An 18789-nucleotide genomic window follows, 5' to 3' on the forward strand; every position below is an offset into this window, starting at 1 on the left:
CCTTACTCAATGCAGTATTTCCTGACTATGTCCCTATTTCCTCCTTTATGGTTCAGAAGACTTAAACTATTCTCATTGGCTTTGGCTTTCTCATCTCACGTTCATGTCTCGAAATGTAAGCTCTTCCGGGGCCATGCCTGCCCCTAAAGATACTCGTGTCGTCTTCAGAGAGCTCCAACCCTCGGAAACTGTAAAAACCCCCAAAACGCTTTCTTCTCAAAGTTGCCTTCTTCAAGGTTTCTTCTCACAGCAATAGAAAAGTGACCAAGACACTGACACAGACTATATTATAAAGATAACAGTGTTTGTGGGTTTTGGGTTGTTTGTTTTGTTTTGTCAAACAGTGAGATGTTTTAGCTACATTACAAATAATTATTCACAATGACAATTACATTTTTTCACTGAACATTCTGACTATAAACATGTCTTTTACACAATTTAAAATACTGCTATTAAACTAAAAAATCTTTGTAGTGGAGGCTTTAAGTTTAGTAAAAAGCAGTTGAAAACAATCAAAAGCTATATAGAGAAACTTATCAAAAGTATGAATGCAAACAAAAAAACAAAACAAACAAAAAACCCAGTCTGAATGCTGTTCTTTTTCTTAAGCTGAGTGAATGTGCAGGTTCATTCCTGCCCCAGACCTTTCACCCCCACTCTCCATCCCCCACCCCTGCCCAACTGCTTGTGAAGAGAGAACCAGCGCCTGAAAGGGTGAGGTAGGAAGAACACCATGAGGTACATAGTGAATTCAAGAACAGACTGGACTACAGAGTAAGACTCTGTCTAAAAGCAAAGCAAAATAAAATTTACTAAATAAAACAGGTTTGGTTTTGATTTGCTTTTAGATAGAGTTACATGTTACCCAGGTTGGTCTCAAAGGCTACTTAGCAAAGAATGAGCCTGAACTTCTGATCCCACTACCTCCACTTCTCCAGGGCTAAGAGCGCAGGAAGGTACCATCTAACACATGTGCTGCTGGGGATGAACCAGGACCTCACTCACTGCACACTAAGGAAGCACACCAACCACTGGAACCCACCTCAGCTCCCTTCTGTGTGTACATTTATATAACCTAGCAACTACCTTATAACCCATCTGCAGTTTCAACAGTTCACTGTGATTTAATGTTTTTGTGGTTCAGTATGTGGTACAGAAAAAGAGAAAAGAAATTGTAACCTATATAGACAGTTTTAAGAAAAATATTAAAATAAGCTGGAGTTGTCCCTCCTTCCCTATCAAATCTTTACTTCATAAAACTATCACCGTAGCCCATGATGTTTTAAAATATAAAAGTTTAAGAAAAATAGTAAAATAAACTGGAGTTCCTTCTGATCACATTGCCCCTCCTTCCCTATCAAATCTTTACTTCATAAATCTATCACCGTAGCCCATGATGTTTTAAAATATAAAAGGTTAGGAATACAACTCAGTGGATGGGTACTTGCCTAGCATGTTTCTTAGGCTAAAGTAAGATAAACATAACAATAAAATAAACTCAAGCCAAAGTGCCTGCCTTCGACTCCCAGCCCGACTCCTCGTGTGTATGCACTTCTACATGTATGGGCTCTGGCAGCTCTATTTAACTTATCTCAAACGGTTGCTTAGTGAAATGTAGTGTTTACACTATTCCTGATCAGTGTGCCAGCAATTACTGGTGTAAAATCAAGAAGGTAAAACAAGAACTCAAGTACAATGACCTTCTGGAGTAGATTCTTTTTATAAGTCAGTATAATGCTTCTCATTAACATTTATTTTGGCATACTTATTGATTGCATATTTTCATCTGGAATGTCTTCCCTCTTCTATGTCAATACAAGTATTTTCTAACAAGTATTATTAACTGCTCTCCACTTTTAAGATGATAAAAGTTTGTTAAAATGTTGCCTATAAAAATCTTAAGCACGTTTTACTTAAAAGTGCTTAAAGAACAAATGTGTATAAACCCTGGTAATGAGGGACATTTGCAAGATGTTCCCAATTCTGTCCTATATTCAGTTTCATAAACTTATGAATCAATCACCCAAACCCTTTGCACAGGAAACCTCCCAATTACTCTATATTCATTTTAAAGATTAACTATGTTTCTTTGTATAACTTCTTTTACATAAAGACTTAAGAACAATCTCAGAAATGACACTAAAAATAGCAACTATAAATTTTTCACTGAAAGATTTGTTATTGTGGCTTCTACAGAATATTGTGTGCTTAAAGCTGAAAAACTTAACAGGAAATACACGATTGTAATTTTTAAATATTTAATTTGATGTCAAACAAAACAGATTACAGGTTTTTGGGCTGATTTTGAGTGTTTTATGGAGCCCAGGCTGTCCTCCACATTCAGTACATGCTGAGATTCTAGGCATGTGTTTGATTTGTTGTTTGTTTGTTGCATGTCCCAAATGGAAAAACAACAAGTTACAGAGAAGCAGATTACTAACACTAGGAAAGAATGTTCTAAAAATTAAACCTGGTATTAGAAAGGAGAAACCTGAGGTAACAAATACTTTATCACTAAAAATCAGAGTCAAAGTCTGGCTTTTATAGATGATGGAGAAAAGGGTAAGTATATGTTAAAGTCTTAGCCTATATGATCATCACCTCCCTCAACTATTGTTTTCTTGATTTTCCAAATATTTAACCTCTAAAAGTGAGTGCCTGACACATACCAGAGGAGAAAAGAATTTGTCTCCTGCTAGATGGGTAGACTGTGATTACCGCGCTTAATACAGGGCAGTTTACATTTTAGAAGATGAACAGTCATCCTGTCCCAATTTGACTTAGGAGGTCCAATGTTCTCTAAGATCCTTCCTTCTAATTTCTGTTGAACAATTTTACATTCTCCTGGAGATAACTATAAACCTGACCTCCAACCATCAAGTACAAAGAAATGGTCTTAGTTTCACAGAATTTAGAAAACTGATTAACAGAAAATGGTGACTAGTACCTAAAATATCAGATTATGTGAAACTTGCTCTCAAAACTGTTCAGGTTGGTCAATTAATTTAGTTAAATATGTTCACGTTTGCCTTATATAATTACTGAGGCACCACAATGGGGTAAAAATGTCTTTACAAGGAAGAAAATAGCATCTATGTGTAAGAACATAAATCCTGTAAGTACATGGGCATTTAGCATACTTTTATGTATATTTGAAACACCTATAAAAGGCTTAAAATGGGCAATTCTTATGAAGAGGAAAAAATATTCATTTAATTGATAGATATTAATATACTTCAGTCTGTATTGCCTTTTTAACATTATCCATTTTATCTAAATTCACCTAGACTCAAATTAGTAATGAAAGTTTTCCTTAATTCAAATATAAAAATATTGACTGATAGTTTTTAACACTTAATTTCAGAATAGGTTACTAGGCATATTTAGAGATACTTTCATTATAGAAAATGAATAGCTCTTCATTGGTATATAAGATGAAATGTTAACATACAAAAGATTTTCTTTTAATACAAACTGTTAGAAGGTCTTATATGAGACTTCTGTAATCATATTTCAGGATATTGTAAAGTTAATCATTTAAATTCCTCAGGATTATTTTAAATAAAAAAATGTCTTTAGCCTCAACGATTTTTCAAAGCTTAGACAACATTAACCTATATCAGTTTAACATCAATGATTTCTAAGAATAGTGGAGAAAAATCTAACCTAAGTGTACTACCAGGCTGTAAATCAGTGGTTAAGAGTCTAGTTATGGCACTGGGCTGATTTATTTTAAATGTTGTCATTTAAATCTTCTGGGTCTTGGTACTCACCCATAAAATAACTCCAACTAAGCTTTCAGAGGTTGTCCCTCACTGTGAAGACCTGCGCATGTGTGTGCCCTCAGTCTGACAGGCACCGACAAGATCCCTACCCCGGGTATGGAGACCAACCACTGTGTGGAGGGTCCAAGCTAATGAGAGCGCAGTCAATGATATTGGCCTGAAATGATATTTAGATATTTTTTAGATATTTTTAAGTTTACTTTTGTTTGTTTTCTTTATTCTGAGACAGGGTTTCATTCAGTGCTGGCTGGCCTGGAACTATGTAGACCAGAATAACATGGAACTCACAGAGATCTCCTGCCTATTTTAGATTAAGGGGTATGTACTACCATATCTGCAATGCTAAAACATCTTACCAGTGGTAAGAATTTTATAATTACACCAAGACAACTAACTGCTGACTCTTCAAGACGAAGGGCGAGCTCTAAATCTTACTATCCTGACAGCTGTTATCTCTGGTACCCATTCTCCAGTCCTGAATTTCCCTTTCACATGATGTTATTTCTGAGGCATTCTGGAATCAAAGGCATAGGGGGGCCAAAAGTGCAGTTTGTAAACAGCACAGATTTAAACTAAACACTTGAAAATTCTACATTCCCAGTAACTAATAAACCAAGAAGACTTACTTAGACAGACAAATGGCTTTACTATAATGTTTGCACTAAGGATATATAAAACACAGCTAATTCCCAAACACTGGGAAGTTATATAAAGGGTGCTGACATGCCATTATACATGTGCAATCATCTACCAATTCCAAGGAAGAAGCCAACTGCAATGAAAGACAACGCACTCTGAGAATTAGAAGTCTGAGGCAGACCCTACGTTCCAGGCCAGCTTAAGCCTCACAATGAGAACCTTTCTCAAAAGGAGGTGAATAGATATCAAGAAGTACAGCCATCACTACCTCTCTTTTGCCTGATGATTTGTGACGTGTACAAAGGCTGTGGGGACTATGTAAGCTGTCTATTAGTTTAAAATGTCAAGGTCAGGAAAGAGCGTGTTCCGAAAGGGCACAGGAAGAACTCAATGAGATTATTAGTAAGGACTTACAAATGAACGGTGGGCCGGAGAAGAGCTTTGCTTTCTTGACAGAGATGGTGAATGTATAAAAAATACTTTAATGGAGATACGAGCCAATATTGTGTAGTGCGATGATTTAACCACAAATGCCTTCCCTATTTAAAGATTTCAATCAGTACTGTTAGCACACATACCTCGGAGAATTCTTTCCTCATGGCAACGAAGAAAATCCCAGATTCTAACAGTGCCGTCATCAGAGCATGTAGCAAATTTATTATCCGTGGGTGAGAAACTGTTACGTGAAGACACACAGCAGGGGAAAGAAGTCAGCATTTAACAGATCATCCATGCTTCTCAGACAGGGAAAAATAAAAACACTGCTGCATTATAAACAGGAGAGGAAGTATCCCGTGCAGAGGCCTTTGAAGACAATGTAGTCAGCTAACATATGCATCTCAGCCAAAGGCTTCAAAAAGTTTTTTTTCATTTTCCATCAATATTCAGAGACCTACTCAGTACAGTACTAGTCCTAATGTTACCTGTGCTCCTTTTGGTATATTTCCCACATCAACAAAACATGGGGAGCAGCCTTATCAGTGAAACTAAATGTATTCTATTTGTAACAATATCCCTTCATACAAGCATTTAAGCCACATAGGAATACTGCTCAAAACATGAGCATCAGTTTCTGCCTCAGACATTTAAACTTCAAAAATGATAGGCTGAAACACCTTTAAGCTGGCTACTAAGACTGACTGCTCAACATCTTTATATACAATGTTTCTCGCTTATTTAAAATGCTTGTGATAACTCATGCCTTCGAGATTTAAAGCAATCCCATGAACGTTGCACCTTTTAAAATATATATTCAGACTTTTGCTTAAAGCCAATGACTCTGCTATACAAGAGGGAGCCAGTTTTCTTCCTGGCTGTGAAAAAGATCAAGATTCTCAATGAACTGTATGAAGTCCCTTGAACTTTTCTGAATGACTAACGGTGAAAAAAACTTATGAGCACAACACTGAGGCCAAGTCTAGAAAGCAGAAACATGTATATGCAACAAGTTCTGTGGATTCCGAAAGTAGAAACAAGTGACTGCCAAAAGTGTTTCTAAAGTCAACCTCTTCCCACGCATGGATGGCACAACCTTAAAAGAATGCTGCTTAGCTTTATTCTGAGGCTGCAGCAATTCTTCAGGCTTGTTTGTGAAACTCTTTCCCCCAGGTTTACTACACATTTCTCACTGTTATGTAAAAACATACAACTCACTGGAAACGTTTTAACTCCACTCATACATTTGCATAAGTCATGTTATCAACAGTGAATCAGAAGAAAAGTCCTAGAGTCTTCTTTGGCAAAGGTCTGCTTACAGCTGCAAAGCATGAAGAACCCATTCATTAATCCGTTACTTTTTGCCACGTCCAGAGAGTTATCTGTGAGGTTTTTAGTCCTAATCTTTCTTTTTGAAGTCGTGGCAGAACCAAGCCAACCAGGTCTTCACTTAAGCCTCTTTTTTTTTCCTTGAATTTTGTGTGGATTCTGAAGGTGATTTCTGCAGGCTTTAGATTTTATTCAGTTGTATAATTAAAGACTGAATTCTTTATTTGGAATATTCTTGTCTTACACAGTAGATAATAAAAAGGAATAACGTATACACATTATTAACCATAAATGAAAGAGAAAACCAGTGCAAAATGTGGCAGACAATACATCTCTAACATATTGCAAAGGCTGATACCAGGACAAAACTACTTCAGAAAGGTGCCAGCAAAATGGTGAATGTGTGAAAACAAAGAGAAATATTGTGTTCATAAGGTGCAGAAAGTTTCCCAGAATTTGAGAGAGCCCATGCATCTCTGCACCCAGAATACACTTAGAGAGTAATTTACCCATGACAACAGGGACTACAGAAAATGGTATATTGTGTATAAACCTGGCCTCTCTAATCGCCTCCTTATGTGCCTGGAACATCTTGACGTTGTTCATGTTGGATTGCCAATATTTCACATAGCCTCCATGATCTGCTGTCAACATCCACATGTCATTATGTGACCACGTCATGGCCCTCACAGGGCTGTCATGAGCCTATGAAAACAGAAAACATTTTTAAGTTTTGCTTTAAGAGAATATATGACAGAGACTAATAGGAACCTATATAACTCAGAGAGGTAAGCCATCCAATTGTTAAGTTTTACACTGCCAATGAAATTGATTGTGCTCTCAAATTCTTAGATCACTTAGCATCTGATGGTTACTGTTACCTGCAATATGGTTTCAAAGTTGAAAGTCAGCCCATTCCACAAGGTGAACTCCCCACTAGAAGCTCCAGTGACCAAACGTCTTCCTTCCGGGGTCCACTGGAGGAGGAAAAAGACAGGTCACACATAAGCACAAGTCTTGCCACTTCACTAATTTAAGGAATATTTCAAAGGCTTATTTGCCTGTTTTTACTTGTGTGTGTGTGTGTGTGTGTGTGTGTGTGTGTATTTGTAAAACATGGTGTGCAGTGCCCATGGAGGTGAGAAGAAGGTATCATATCCTATTGAGTAGCAGTTACAGGCAGTTGTGACCTGCACAACATGGGTGCTAGAAACTGAAGTCAAATTCTCTGGAAGAGCAGCAGGTGTTCTTAATTGCTGAGTATCTCTCCAGTCCCCAAAGTCTATTTTCATAAAATATTAAATAATCAACATAAAGTAGACAACACTGAATTTTACAGTTAATACCTTTGTAAGTATATTGTCAGAAAAGAACTTGCATCATACAGTGCAAGGAAAGCATTAGCACTCTGATTCATTTAAATTTCAAATTTAAATAAGTAAATATATTTAATATAGTAAATATATATTTATATATAGAGAGAGAGAAAGAAAGAGAAAGAGAAAATACTTATGTACTTAAAAAGCAAGTTAAATCATAATGTGCAAAGATTTCACTTTCTTTTAGGCGACACAGTAAACCAATATAACCAAGGTAGACAGTCACTAGAAAAGTGACTGAATAAAAATTGAACTGCTATTTGCCAAATATATATAGAAAAATAGTGTGGTGGTGTATACATATAATTAAAGCACTTGCAAGCCTTATGTACAAGGATCACAAGTTTGAAGCCAGCCTCAGTTATACTTTAAGATTTCATCTCAGAAATTATAAAGTCAGGTCTGTGGCAGAGACCCACAATAACAGCACTTAAAGGCTGAGGCAGTATGCACAAGTTCAAGATCATCCTTAGCTGTGTGACACGGCAGAGGCAAAGGCAGGGGAGGCAGGGGCAGAGGCAGAGGCAGAGGCAGAGGCAGAGGCAGAGGCAGAGGCAGAGGAGGTAGAGGCAGGTAGATCTCCAAGTACTAGGCCACCTTGGACTACAGAGTAAGTCCCAGACAGCCAGGGCTACAAAGAGAGACCCTGTCTCAAAAAGAAAGGAAAGAAAGAGAAGGAAAGAAAGGGGGCTGGTGAGATGGCTCTACGGCTAAGAGCACTGAAGAGCACTGATTGCTCTTCCGAAGGTTCCAAGGTCAAATCCCAGCAACCACATGGTGGCTCATGACCATCTGTAATGAGATCTGGCGCCCTCTTCTGGTGTGTCTGAATGTACTTACATAAAACAACAAATAGATCTAAAAAAAGGGAAGGGAAAGGGAAAGGGAAAGGAAAAAGGAGGAGGGGAAGGGGAAAGGGAAGGGGAAGGGGAAAGGGAAAGGGAAGGAAAGGAAAGGAAAAAGGGGGGGGGGTGCTGAACAGATAAGGCAGGCAGGAATTAATCCCAAACCCTTGCATGGCAAAGGCTAGAAGATCTTTGTGAGTTCAGGGTCAACATGGTCTACAAAGCAAGTTCAAGCCAGATAGGACAACATAATGAGAACTTGTCTTAAAAAATGAAATAAAAACACCCCCATTCCGCAAGCAAAACAAGCAAAAGAAAACAACTACATGTTGAGAACATTAAAATTGTCAAACTTGGAGCCAAGCGGTGGTGGTGCACACCTGTGATCCTCTGGGAGGCAGAGGCAGGCGGATTTCTGAGTTCGAGGCCAGCCTGGTCTAGAATGAGTTACAGGACAGCCAGGGATATACAGAGAAACCCTGTCTCGAAAAAAACAACAACAACAAAAAAAAAAAAAAACCAAACTTTTCCTACAACTAAATACTCGTTGTAAGAGGGCTAGTGATGTAGAGATTTGCCTAGAAAACGAAAGGCCCCTTGAGCCCATACAGCAAACATATGTGCCTGTGTGTGTGTAATTCATTTTTCCTTTTGTTCAGTTTCACTCATTTTCTATAAAGGATATAAGTATACAAAATATCAGAACAATTCTAATACCCTACGTTAAAAACATAGTTCAAAAATAGGTGTGCAAAAAGAAAACACATAAAGTTAAGGTTATTTGTAAAATGACACAAGTACCTATGATGATCTGACTCTATTGCTTTATCAGTAAGTCATAATTTTGATTATTCTGAATAAAGCCCTATCTTAGTAGATTTTGTTATATGCTATGATCCCAACCCTATCAATTCTTCAGTCAACTAAACTGTAAAATTCAGAGCCCACAAGCTTTATTTCTTAGTAAGTTTCAGTAGATTGTCTCCATAATATACACAAATTTTCCCCAACATCTTATACTTGATCTCTACAGGAAAATACTTATCCACCACACAGAGATGAGGGGGACCAAGAGTTCTAAGGCAGCCTGGCTACAATATGAGATCAAGAGTACCTGAATGAAATTTATTGTAGTTATTTTTTTCCTTAAAAAAGGAGGGGGCTAAAATGTAATTCATAGCAAATTCAAGGGCCTAGGTTCTATCCCTAGCAATAAGGGGAGGAAATAAAGATACAGAACACTCAGGCTTTCTTTCAAAAGGCTTTCTGCATTATAAAGACATTCAAGGGCTGAAGACTGATGGAGCAGTTGAGAATGCTTGCTGCTCTTCCAGAGGACCAATTTAGTTCCTTACACGTCAGAGATCACAACCACCTGATGGCTCCAGAGAATCTGGACAACCTGAGCGCAACCCTGGAACCCACAAAAAAGTAAGAGAGAAGCAACTCCATAGGTGATCCTGACCTCCACAGACACATCACGATAAACCATGAGGGAGAGACCCCTGCCCAAATACAATATGTTTGGGGTAGAAAAAAAAAGAACAAGGGGGCTGGAGAGATGGCTTAACGGTTAAGAGACTAAACTAATCTTACAAAAGGCCTAAGATCAACTTCCAGCATCCACATAAGGCACCTCAAAACCTGTAACCAGCTCCAGAGGGCTGGCTGCTCTCTTCTGGCTTCCACAGGTACCTGCACCAGCATACACAGGGACATGCATGCATACACATGAATTAAAATGAAGACTAATAGTTGGAGATGGCTCTACTGTAAAGAGCACTTGCTGTCCCTATAGAAAGCCTAAATTTGATTCCTAGCACTAACATGGTAGTTTAAAACTGCCAATAACTCCAGATTAACAGATAAAATACCCTCCACAAACACAGCATGCACACGGTGCATTTACATATATAGAAATAAAAATAAATTTTTTCTCTCTTCATTTTGGAAAGAGGGTCTTGCCCTGGTTGGCCTCCAACTCAAAAATCCACCTTCCTCTCTGCCTATCAAGCACTGGGATTAAAGGTGTGTGCCACCACTGCCAGGCTCTTACTTACTTTTCAAATTTTAAAAATAAACAAACAAACAAATGAATGAATAAATAAAGTGGCCAGGCACTGGTGGTGCTTGCCTTTAAACCTAGCACTCAGAAGATAAGAGAAGTATGTGGTGGATCCTTGAGTTCTAGAGCAGCCTGGTCTACAGAGTGAGTTCCAGGACAGCCAGGGCTACACAGAGAAAGGAAATGAAATAAAATGATTACACTATGATCAACAGGAAAAAGAACTGAATGTCTGGTCAGTATGGAAAAGAACCTTTTTTATATAAAATCCCTCTAAAGTATTGAACAATGTGAATATATTCCTGGCTATACTGGGCACCTCCACAGAGCTGCTGAGTATGTTTTTCAGCACTCCTAAATCATCATTATTTCCTGGCAACAACTGACAGCTTTTCATTCACCTGGGGATACTGCGTTCCCAACAGCAAAGGCATCGCTATTCAAGAGTTATTGAGACCCGCTGAAGCATGAACCTACATATGAACCTACATATTCCAGAATTCTATGAAAATTACAACATGATTAAAAAAAAACCATTCAGAGCACATTATCCTAACAGTAGTAGACAAAATAGATAATAGAATGGGTTCAAAAGGAAAATTATTAGTAGTAAACCAACTATTATCTTAGATATACATTTAATATAATGTTTAATTTTTAGTTTGTCAAATTTTTTTTGTCAAAGTCTCTCTATGTAGTCATGGAGCTGTATAGACCAGGCTGGCTTTGAACTCACAGAGATGCTCCTGCTTCTGAGATTAAAGGCTTATGCCACCTTGTCCAGCCTTGTCAAACACATTTGTAAATTAGGTATTAATTTTTCAAATAAATATCTAATCAAATACTTACCCTCACAACAAATACTGGGCATTTTACTTTGTTTGTTGATGTCCTAACAAATTTTGTTGTTACTGCATTCATAGGATTATTCAACATTCCTATAGGTGGGACCAGCTTTTAAAAAAGAAAGAAAAAGAACATTGGGTAAGCACACGGGAAAGAAACAAAGTACACTACTAGTACATGGCAAGATAACTATTTTAATACCTAAAGAAAACTTCAGGATAATTTTCAAAGCTATTAGGAGATTAAAAGTGTTCTACATTAATTAAAAGAGAATTAGATACAAAGTTAAACATCTATTAGCATTAATCTTGACTTACTTTCCCTTTTTTTTGGGGGGGGGGGATTTGGTTTTTTTCAAGACAGGGTTTCTCTGTGTAGCCCTGGCTGTCCTGGAACTCACTCTGTAGACCAGGTTGGCCTCGAACTCAGAAATCCGCCTGCCTGTCTTCCAGAGTGCCACCACCGCCCAGCTAGAACATATTTCCTAATTGCTTCTCAAAGTCAATAGAGCAAACCATGTTTACAAAAACCCCAACTTAAAATTAAACTTTCTATTAAAAGACTTTGAGGCTGTTTAATGTGTGAATACTGCTTTCTGCCCCCAACATTTGTTCATCATTAAATTTAAAGGAATATTGAAGTTGAGACAAAGCTAAATCAAAGTAAATACAGACATACTCCATTACCCTTCTGAAAATATGATATTTATAAAAATGTAAGAGACAACCTTGAACCAGAATCCCCATTCTTTGAGGTTTACATCACCAAACAAGGAGCTTATTAGTTGGCTAGTGTAACAATGTATACTTACATCATTATAATAACCTGCATCCGGCTGAATTGCCCGCATATCTCTCTGATCTCTTTGCCATATCCTATTCTGTTAAAAACAAATTAACTAATGAGTATATGGTCCTGCAACAATCATGTAATTTTAATTATTAATGAGATCTAATGTGTATTTTTGAATTTATGTGTACAAATACTTATCTTCACTCATATGTCTGTAGGCACCAAGCAACACATGCATGCTTGGTGCCCACAGAGATCAAAAGAGCATCAGATACTCTGAAACTGGAATTACAGGTGTTTATGGGCCACCATGTAAATTCTGAGAATCAAACCCAGGTCCTTTAGAAGAGCCACCTTCCCATGCCCCAAGTGTGATGTGGATTCCTGTCTGCTATGAGTTTTCTTTTTCTTTTCAGACAGGATCAAACTGTAGCCCTTGCTAGCCCACAACTCCTTACATAGGCCATGGCAGCTTGGCACTCAGAAAGAACAGCTTACTTCTGCTTCCTGAGTACTAGGATTAAAGGAGTAGTCAACATGCCAGGCTATTTTCTTTCCTTTTTGCTTCTTTATTTGTGCTTTCTTCTTTTGTTTTTTTCTTCGAGACAGGTTTGCTCTGTATAGCCCTAGCTGTCCTGGAACTCATTCTGTAAACTAGGCTGGCCTTGAACTCAAGAGGTCCATCTGCCTCTGCCTCCTGAGTGCTAGAATTAAAGGCGTGTGCCACCATCTTCCAGTTCTAATCCCTAACACATCCTCACTCGCATACCCTAATAAATGGAATGGGGGTGATAATTCCAGTTTCAGGGAACATAATATAGTAAGACATACAGGCAAACAATCATACACATAAAATAAAAATAAGTAAGTTAAGGGGGGTAAGGATAGATTGACAACCATATTTCTACAAAAACCATTAGCATAGAATAATTTCTTATATTTTGCTTTTGGCTATTTTATTCTTTCCAAATTCTAGCTTTATACTCTAGTTTCCCAAATGAAATTGCCTAGAAACACTAAACAACCAGTGTGGCATCACATGCATAAATTTCAGTACTTGTGGGATGGAGGAAAAGATTCAAGAATTCAAAGCCAGTCTGTGGTACATAAGATCTTATGTAAAAAAAAAAAAAGAGAGAGAGAGAAAATACTAAAAAACTAAAGTGTCCTGACTTCTGAAAAACAGGCCTTTAACTACTGAACTTAGGTGTAAAGGCAGACAAAACCAAATGAATGGAACAGTAGCATTTAACAGGCTAACCTAAGTACATAAGGAACTCAAAGGTAGAGAAGCACAGATCCTTGCACTGTAATACACTCCATGTGAGTGTCACAGGTACTCGATCTTCAAGTAAATACAGAGCGTCTCAAAATACTGCTATGTTGGTAGTCACTTATTTCACATATACTGAGTCATTTTCAGAAGATAATTAATGAACTCAACATCTGAAATGCTAACATCCCACTAATTCAAGAAATACAAGTTACAAATGCTTGTTACTCTTTATTTAGTTTATTTTTTAAAAAGTACTTTGGCCAGGGCTGGAGAAATGGCTCAGTGGTTTAGAGCAGTGCTCTTCCAGAGGTCCTGAGTTCAATTCCCAGCAACTGCATGGTGGCTCAAAACCATCTATAATGTGATCTGATGCCCTCTTCTGGAATGCAGGTGTGCAGATACATAAAATAATTAAAAAAAAAAAAAGTACTTTGGCCACTGGAAATACTTTTACTGTACTTACCTCCAAATACTTAATTACAGAGGGATTGTAGTCTATGGTTTTTCGGTTTACAGCTTTTCTCATTCGTTTTCCATCAAAGGTGAGCTGCTGCATTGCTTGCTGCTGTGCAAAATCAGGTCGCTTATAAAATAATTGTCGGGGAGCCTGGTGTTGAAACCTCGGCATATGGAAAAATCGTGGAGGAGAGCCAATTTCTGTAGCCATGGTGATGTTTTCCTAATAAGTCACTAGAACAGAAGACAAAGTATTTCAGTACACATATATATGACTTGACAACTATGGCTAAAAACTAATTTTTCTAGCCTGAAAACACTCTAAACTTTCCCAGAATGTGTGTAGGTGGTTTTGCCTACCAGTATACTCTCTTATGAGTACCAGTATACTCTCTTATGAGTACCAGTATACTCTCTTATGAGTACCAGTATACTCTCTTATGAGTACCAGTATACTCTCTTATGAGTACCAGTATACTCTCTTATTAGAGGCCATAAGAGAGCTGCCACGTGAACACTGAAGATTAACCTGGGGCCATCTGAAGAAGCCAATGCTTTTAACAGATATAAAAACATTTTTAAGTGAATACTTTCTAAAATATTTATTTTATTGGTTTTTCGAAACAAGGTTTATTTGTGTAGCTCTAGCTGTTCTGGAACTAGCTCTGTAGATCCACCTGCCTTTGCTTCTGGAGTGCTGAGGTTAAAGGCATGTGCCACTACCACCCAGCTGTAAAATTTTTATTATTTATTTGCAGGGAGAGAGGAGCATATGGCAAATGTATGCATGTCAGACAACTTGCAAGACTGAGTTCTCTCCTTTTATCATGTGAATAAAACTCAGATTGTTAGACTAAGCAGTGGGACCCTTTACCCACTAGCCACCTTACAGGCCCAGTGAACATTTAACAGTTTTCTTCCTTGCAGTGTTTCCAACATTAAAACCCTCTATTTATAAAATGAAATATGAAGGCTGGAGATATAGCTCAGGAGCAGAAAGCTTACCTAAGATGCATGCAGTCCTGAGTCTAAGCCCCACCAAATACAGGAACTAAAGATCAAAACGTGACAGGGTTTATTACAGAATAAGTACTAATAACCATTTATTGTAAAAATTTGCTCCAATAGAAGAGAGTACAATGTATAATGTATTATTGGCTCAGGGTATTACTGGGTTGTGTTTATTTTGTATTTCTTCTGGGAAAGAAAAGGCAAGCATCAACTGAGTATTAACATTTTTCAGAAACTTACATACCATCTTGTGTTACATAAGATCTTGTCTCAAAATACTAAAGGTGAAAGAGGTGATGATAGAGGAAAAATAGGAGCTGAATTAAGATTTTCACTTTTACTGTAATCCCAGTACTCTGGGAGGCAGAGGCAGGCAGATTTCTGAGTTCGAGGCCAGCCTGGTCTATAGAGTGAGTTCCAGGACAGCCAGGGCTATACAAAGAAACCCTGTCTTGAAAAAACCAAATCCAAAAAAACAAACAACAACAACAAAAAAAGATTTTTACTTTTATTCATATGTGTGCACACAAGTACATGGTTTCCAGAAACCTTAGCACTGAAGTTACATGTGACTGTGAGCTACTTGACCCAGGTGCTAGGAACCGAATTTTAGGCCTCTTGAAACCCTCTGCAAGACGAATATATGCTCTCTAACTGCTGGGCCATGTCTCCAGTACCACTATTAACATTTTTAAATGAAATTTTCACTTAGATATTTTACAGTCAATCTATTTTTAAGATTATCATAGAACTATTTTTATACTATTTTATCATAAAACTCTTATTTTATTGTCTAAAAAGTTGTAAAGCCTTTGAAACTTCCTGAGTACAATAACTGTAATTCCAGTTATTTCAAAAGGAAGATTGTAATCTCCATTATTTTTCTGTTTTTACATTTATGTTATTCTTGAGATATTTTTAAAGGGGCCTAGAAAAAAAACTTATGATTTTCTTCAGATAAAAAATTGTCTTGGTATTACTTTCACGTGGACTGTGCAGGGGTAAAAGCAATGTGACAGAGGAAGGGTGAATCCGGATAAGCACCACCAAAATAAACAGGGTAACAAGATGCAATTCTAATGTGTCAGTTCTTCTACTAGGAAGTAATTCTTTAGCTCTAGTCCCAGTATGTTAGTTTGTAACAAGATTAGAAACATTCTGCCCCTTCCAGTTGCAGATGAGTTACTGAGTATAAAAAGCACTTGAAGCTGGTATGGAATGAGCTTACACTGATTGCATGATTGCAACGACATCTCAGGAACAGATTTAAATTAAAATTCTCACTCCAGATATCTAGGTCAAATTTTCTAAAGGCTTGAAGTTTTTTCTAAATTTGTTCTAAAGACAGTTTCTTTATGTAACCCAGTCTAGTTTCAAACTCAGTACCCTCCCCGGTCAACCTCCCAAATGCTGAATTATATGCCAAGGTCCCCTTAAAGAGTGTCTTGGGCCTGGGCACTGATTGCTCATGACTTTAATCCCAGTACTGGGGAGGCAGAGGCAAGTTCAAGGCCAGTCTGTTCTATATAGAGAGTTCTAGGACAACCAGAGCTACACAGAGAAACCATGGAGGTTCAGGGGGCTCATGGGGTTTGCAATAGTGTATTTGGAACTGGCAAGGTGGCCCACCAGTTAAAGGCACTTGCTACCAAGCTGGACAACACGAGTTTGAGTCACAAGACTCACATGGTAGAAGGACAAAACCAACCTCCCACCCCCAACTTCTTGAGATCCTCTAATATCCACATGTATAGGTGTATACATACATACACATAGGCATAAATGCATTCATTTAGAAATATACATGCCCACACACACCATAAAATAAATTTGGCATTTTTAATTTTAGTAAAATAAAAAACAAAACACAAAAATTCTTGACTTTGAGGACTGAGTGTGGTAGTAGAGATGTAGTAACAGTGAGGTACAGCCTCAAGCCCCACCAAAAAAAAACATTTAGATCTAGCTAGCTTGCTAGGTAGTTATTTCTTGGACAGGATTTCTCTGTGCAGTTCTGGCTGCCCTGGAACTCATTCTATAGAGACAGCTGGTCTTGAGTTCAGACACTGGCCTGCCTCTGCCTCCCAAGTGCTGGGATTAAAGGTGTGAACCACCACTGCCCAGCAGATTTATAGCCATCAATTTTCTAATTTTGATGGAATAAAATTAGTTTCAACAAAAAGTAAACAAATTATCACATGAATTATGCTGAAAATGTGCTAAAATAGCCAAACACAAAGATCACATGACTCTTTTTATATGAAAAACCTAGAATATGCTACACAGAGAAAATTTCTCAATGACAGGTTACAAGAGTCCAAGAATGAAAAGTGACTACTTCATAAAATGGTCTTTCCTTCCAAGATAATGAAAAAATTTTAGAACCAGGAAGAGGAGGCAGCTATACCACAGTATATACACAATATATACTGTATATACACAGATGGCTCAGCTGTTAAAAGCACTGACTGTTCTTCCGAAGGTCCTGAATTCAATTCCTAGCAACCACATGGTGGCTCACAACCATCTGTAATGGGATCTGACCCCCCCCTTCTGATCTGTCTGAAGACAGTTACAGTATACATACATATAACAATAAATAAATTATTTTTTAGAAAAAGGCAGATCTCTGTGAGTTCCAAACTACCCAAAGCTATATACAGAAATCCTATCTCAAAATAAAATGGCACTTAATGATATATAAAGTATACATACATCTACTAAAAATGGGAAATTTAATAGATTAAGGAAAACATTCAAACAGATACCAAATGAAACAGAAAGCTGGAGATCACTGAAGCTAGAGGACTAGATAGAGGACTAGATAGTGTTAATCCTGAGATTTGCATGACAAAAACCAGTTCTACCAATTTGAGCCAAATCTGAAGCAAGCTTTATTAAATACTGACCAAGATGGACTTTGATCAGGACCATTCCTGGAACTTCCATCTGAGTGGCCCAGAGACATATTTTGTAGGGATTTATAAAGACAAACCCATAAGCAACCAATTTTTCCCATGAGGCATTTGTTATTTTCGAAGAACAACAACTCCCAACATTCCAGGGAGTTACTTGGGCGAGTGGTGCTTGTAGTTTAATTTTGGGTATTACATAGAAAGCACTAAGACCCAAATCAAGGACTGACGGCATGAATGGCTAAGGTCCAATGCAAAACAAGCAAGGTTAGACACAAAACAAGTTACTGAATAAAATGTGTTCTTCCCTGGGGCAGTGGTGGTAATCCCAGCACTTGGGAGGCAGAGGCAGGTGGATTTCTGAGTTCCAGGCCAGCCTGGTCTACAGAGTGAGTTCCAGGTCAGCCAGAACTATACAAAGAAACCCTGTCTCCAAAAACCAACAACAACAAAAAATTGTTCTGCAAGGGATGGAAGAATGCTTGTTCCATCTCCAGCACATAAAACCAGGCTGATACCAAATACCTGCAATTTAATAAAGAAGTCTGACTATGCACATTAAGAGACAACCTGGAATATGTAGGATAAAAGGGGAGGGAGGGAAGGGGGAGGAGAGAGAAGGAGTGGAGGGATGGAGAGGAAACAGAAGAGCTCCAGGACAGAGCCCCCCTCTTTCAGTGACATTCCGTCTCAGAAAAATATATAAAATCTAATCAAATAAAGTGTTATGAAGCTGGGCAGTGGTAGCAAAAGCCTTTATATCCCAGCACTCTGGAAGCAAAGGCAGGCGAATCTGAGTTTAAATCCCAGCACTCCAGAGGCAGAGGCAGGCAGATCTGAGTTTAGATCTCAGCATTCTGGAGGCAGAGGCAGGGGGATCTGAGTTTGAGGGCAGCCAAGGCTACACAGAGAAACTACCTCTGAAAAACTAAAACAAAAAAAGGTGTTCTGAGAAAGGTCTTTTGTTTGGTTACCTTGCCAAAGTACTACTCAAGTTCAAAAAAATTCAAAATTCT

The 18789-nt window shown here is 38.0% G+C and overlaps 1 protein-coding gene across 1 annotated transcript in view; it reads right to left on the reverse strand.

The window, feature by feature from the left end:
• Wdr33 (WD repeat domain 33) overlaps positions 1–18789 on the reverse strand; it is a 101808-nt gene that overhangs the window by 61109 nt on the left and 21910 nt on the right. The window contains exons 2-7 of the mRNA XM_052155311.1: positions 13855–14081; positions 12135–12203; positions 11327–11431; positions 7070–7165; positions 6742–6893; positions 5003–5100 (exon numbers count right to left, since the gene is read on the reverse strand). Of these exons, the coding sequence (XP_052011271.1) occupies positions 5003–5100; positions 6742–6893; positions 7070–7165; positions 11327–11431; positions 12135–12203; positions 13855–14058 (724 nt within the window). The 5' untranslated portion in view covers positions 14059–14081. The remainder of the gene's footprint in view (positions 1–5002; positions 5101–6741; positions 6894–7069; positions 7166–11326; positions 11432–12134; positions 12204–13854; positions 14082–18789) is intronic.

The sequence above is a fragment of the Apodemus sylvaticus genome, chromosome 13 (genome assembly GCF_947179515.1).
Source record: "Apodemus sylvaticus chromosome 13, mApoSyl1.1, whole genome shotgun sequence".
Taxonomy (NCBI): Eukaryota; Metazoa; Chordata; class Mammalia; order Rodentia; family Muridae; genus Apodemus; species Apodemus sylvaticus.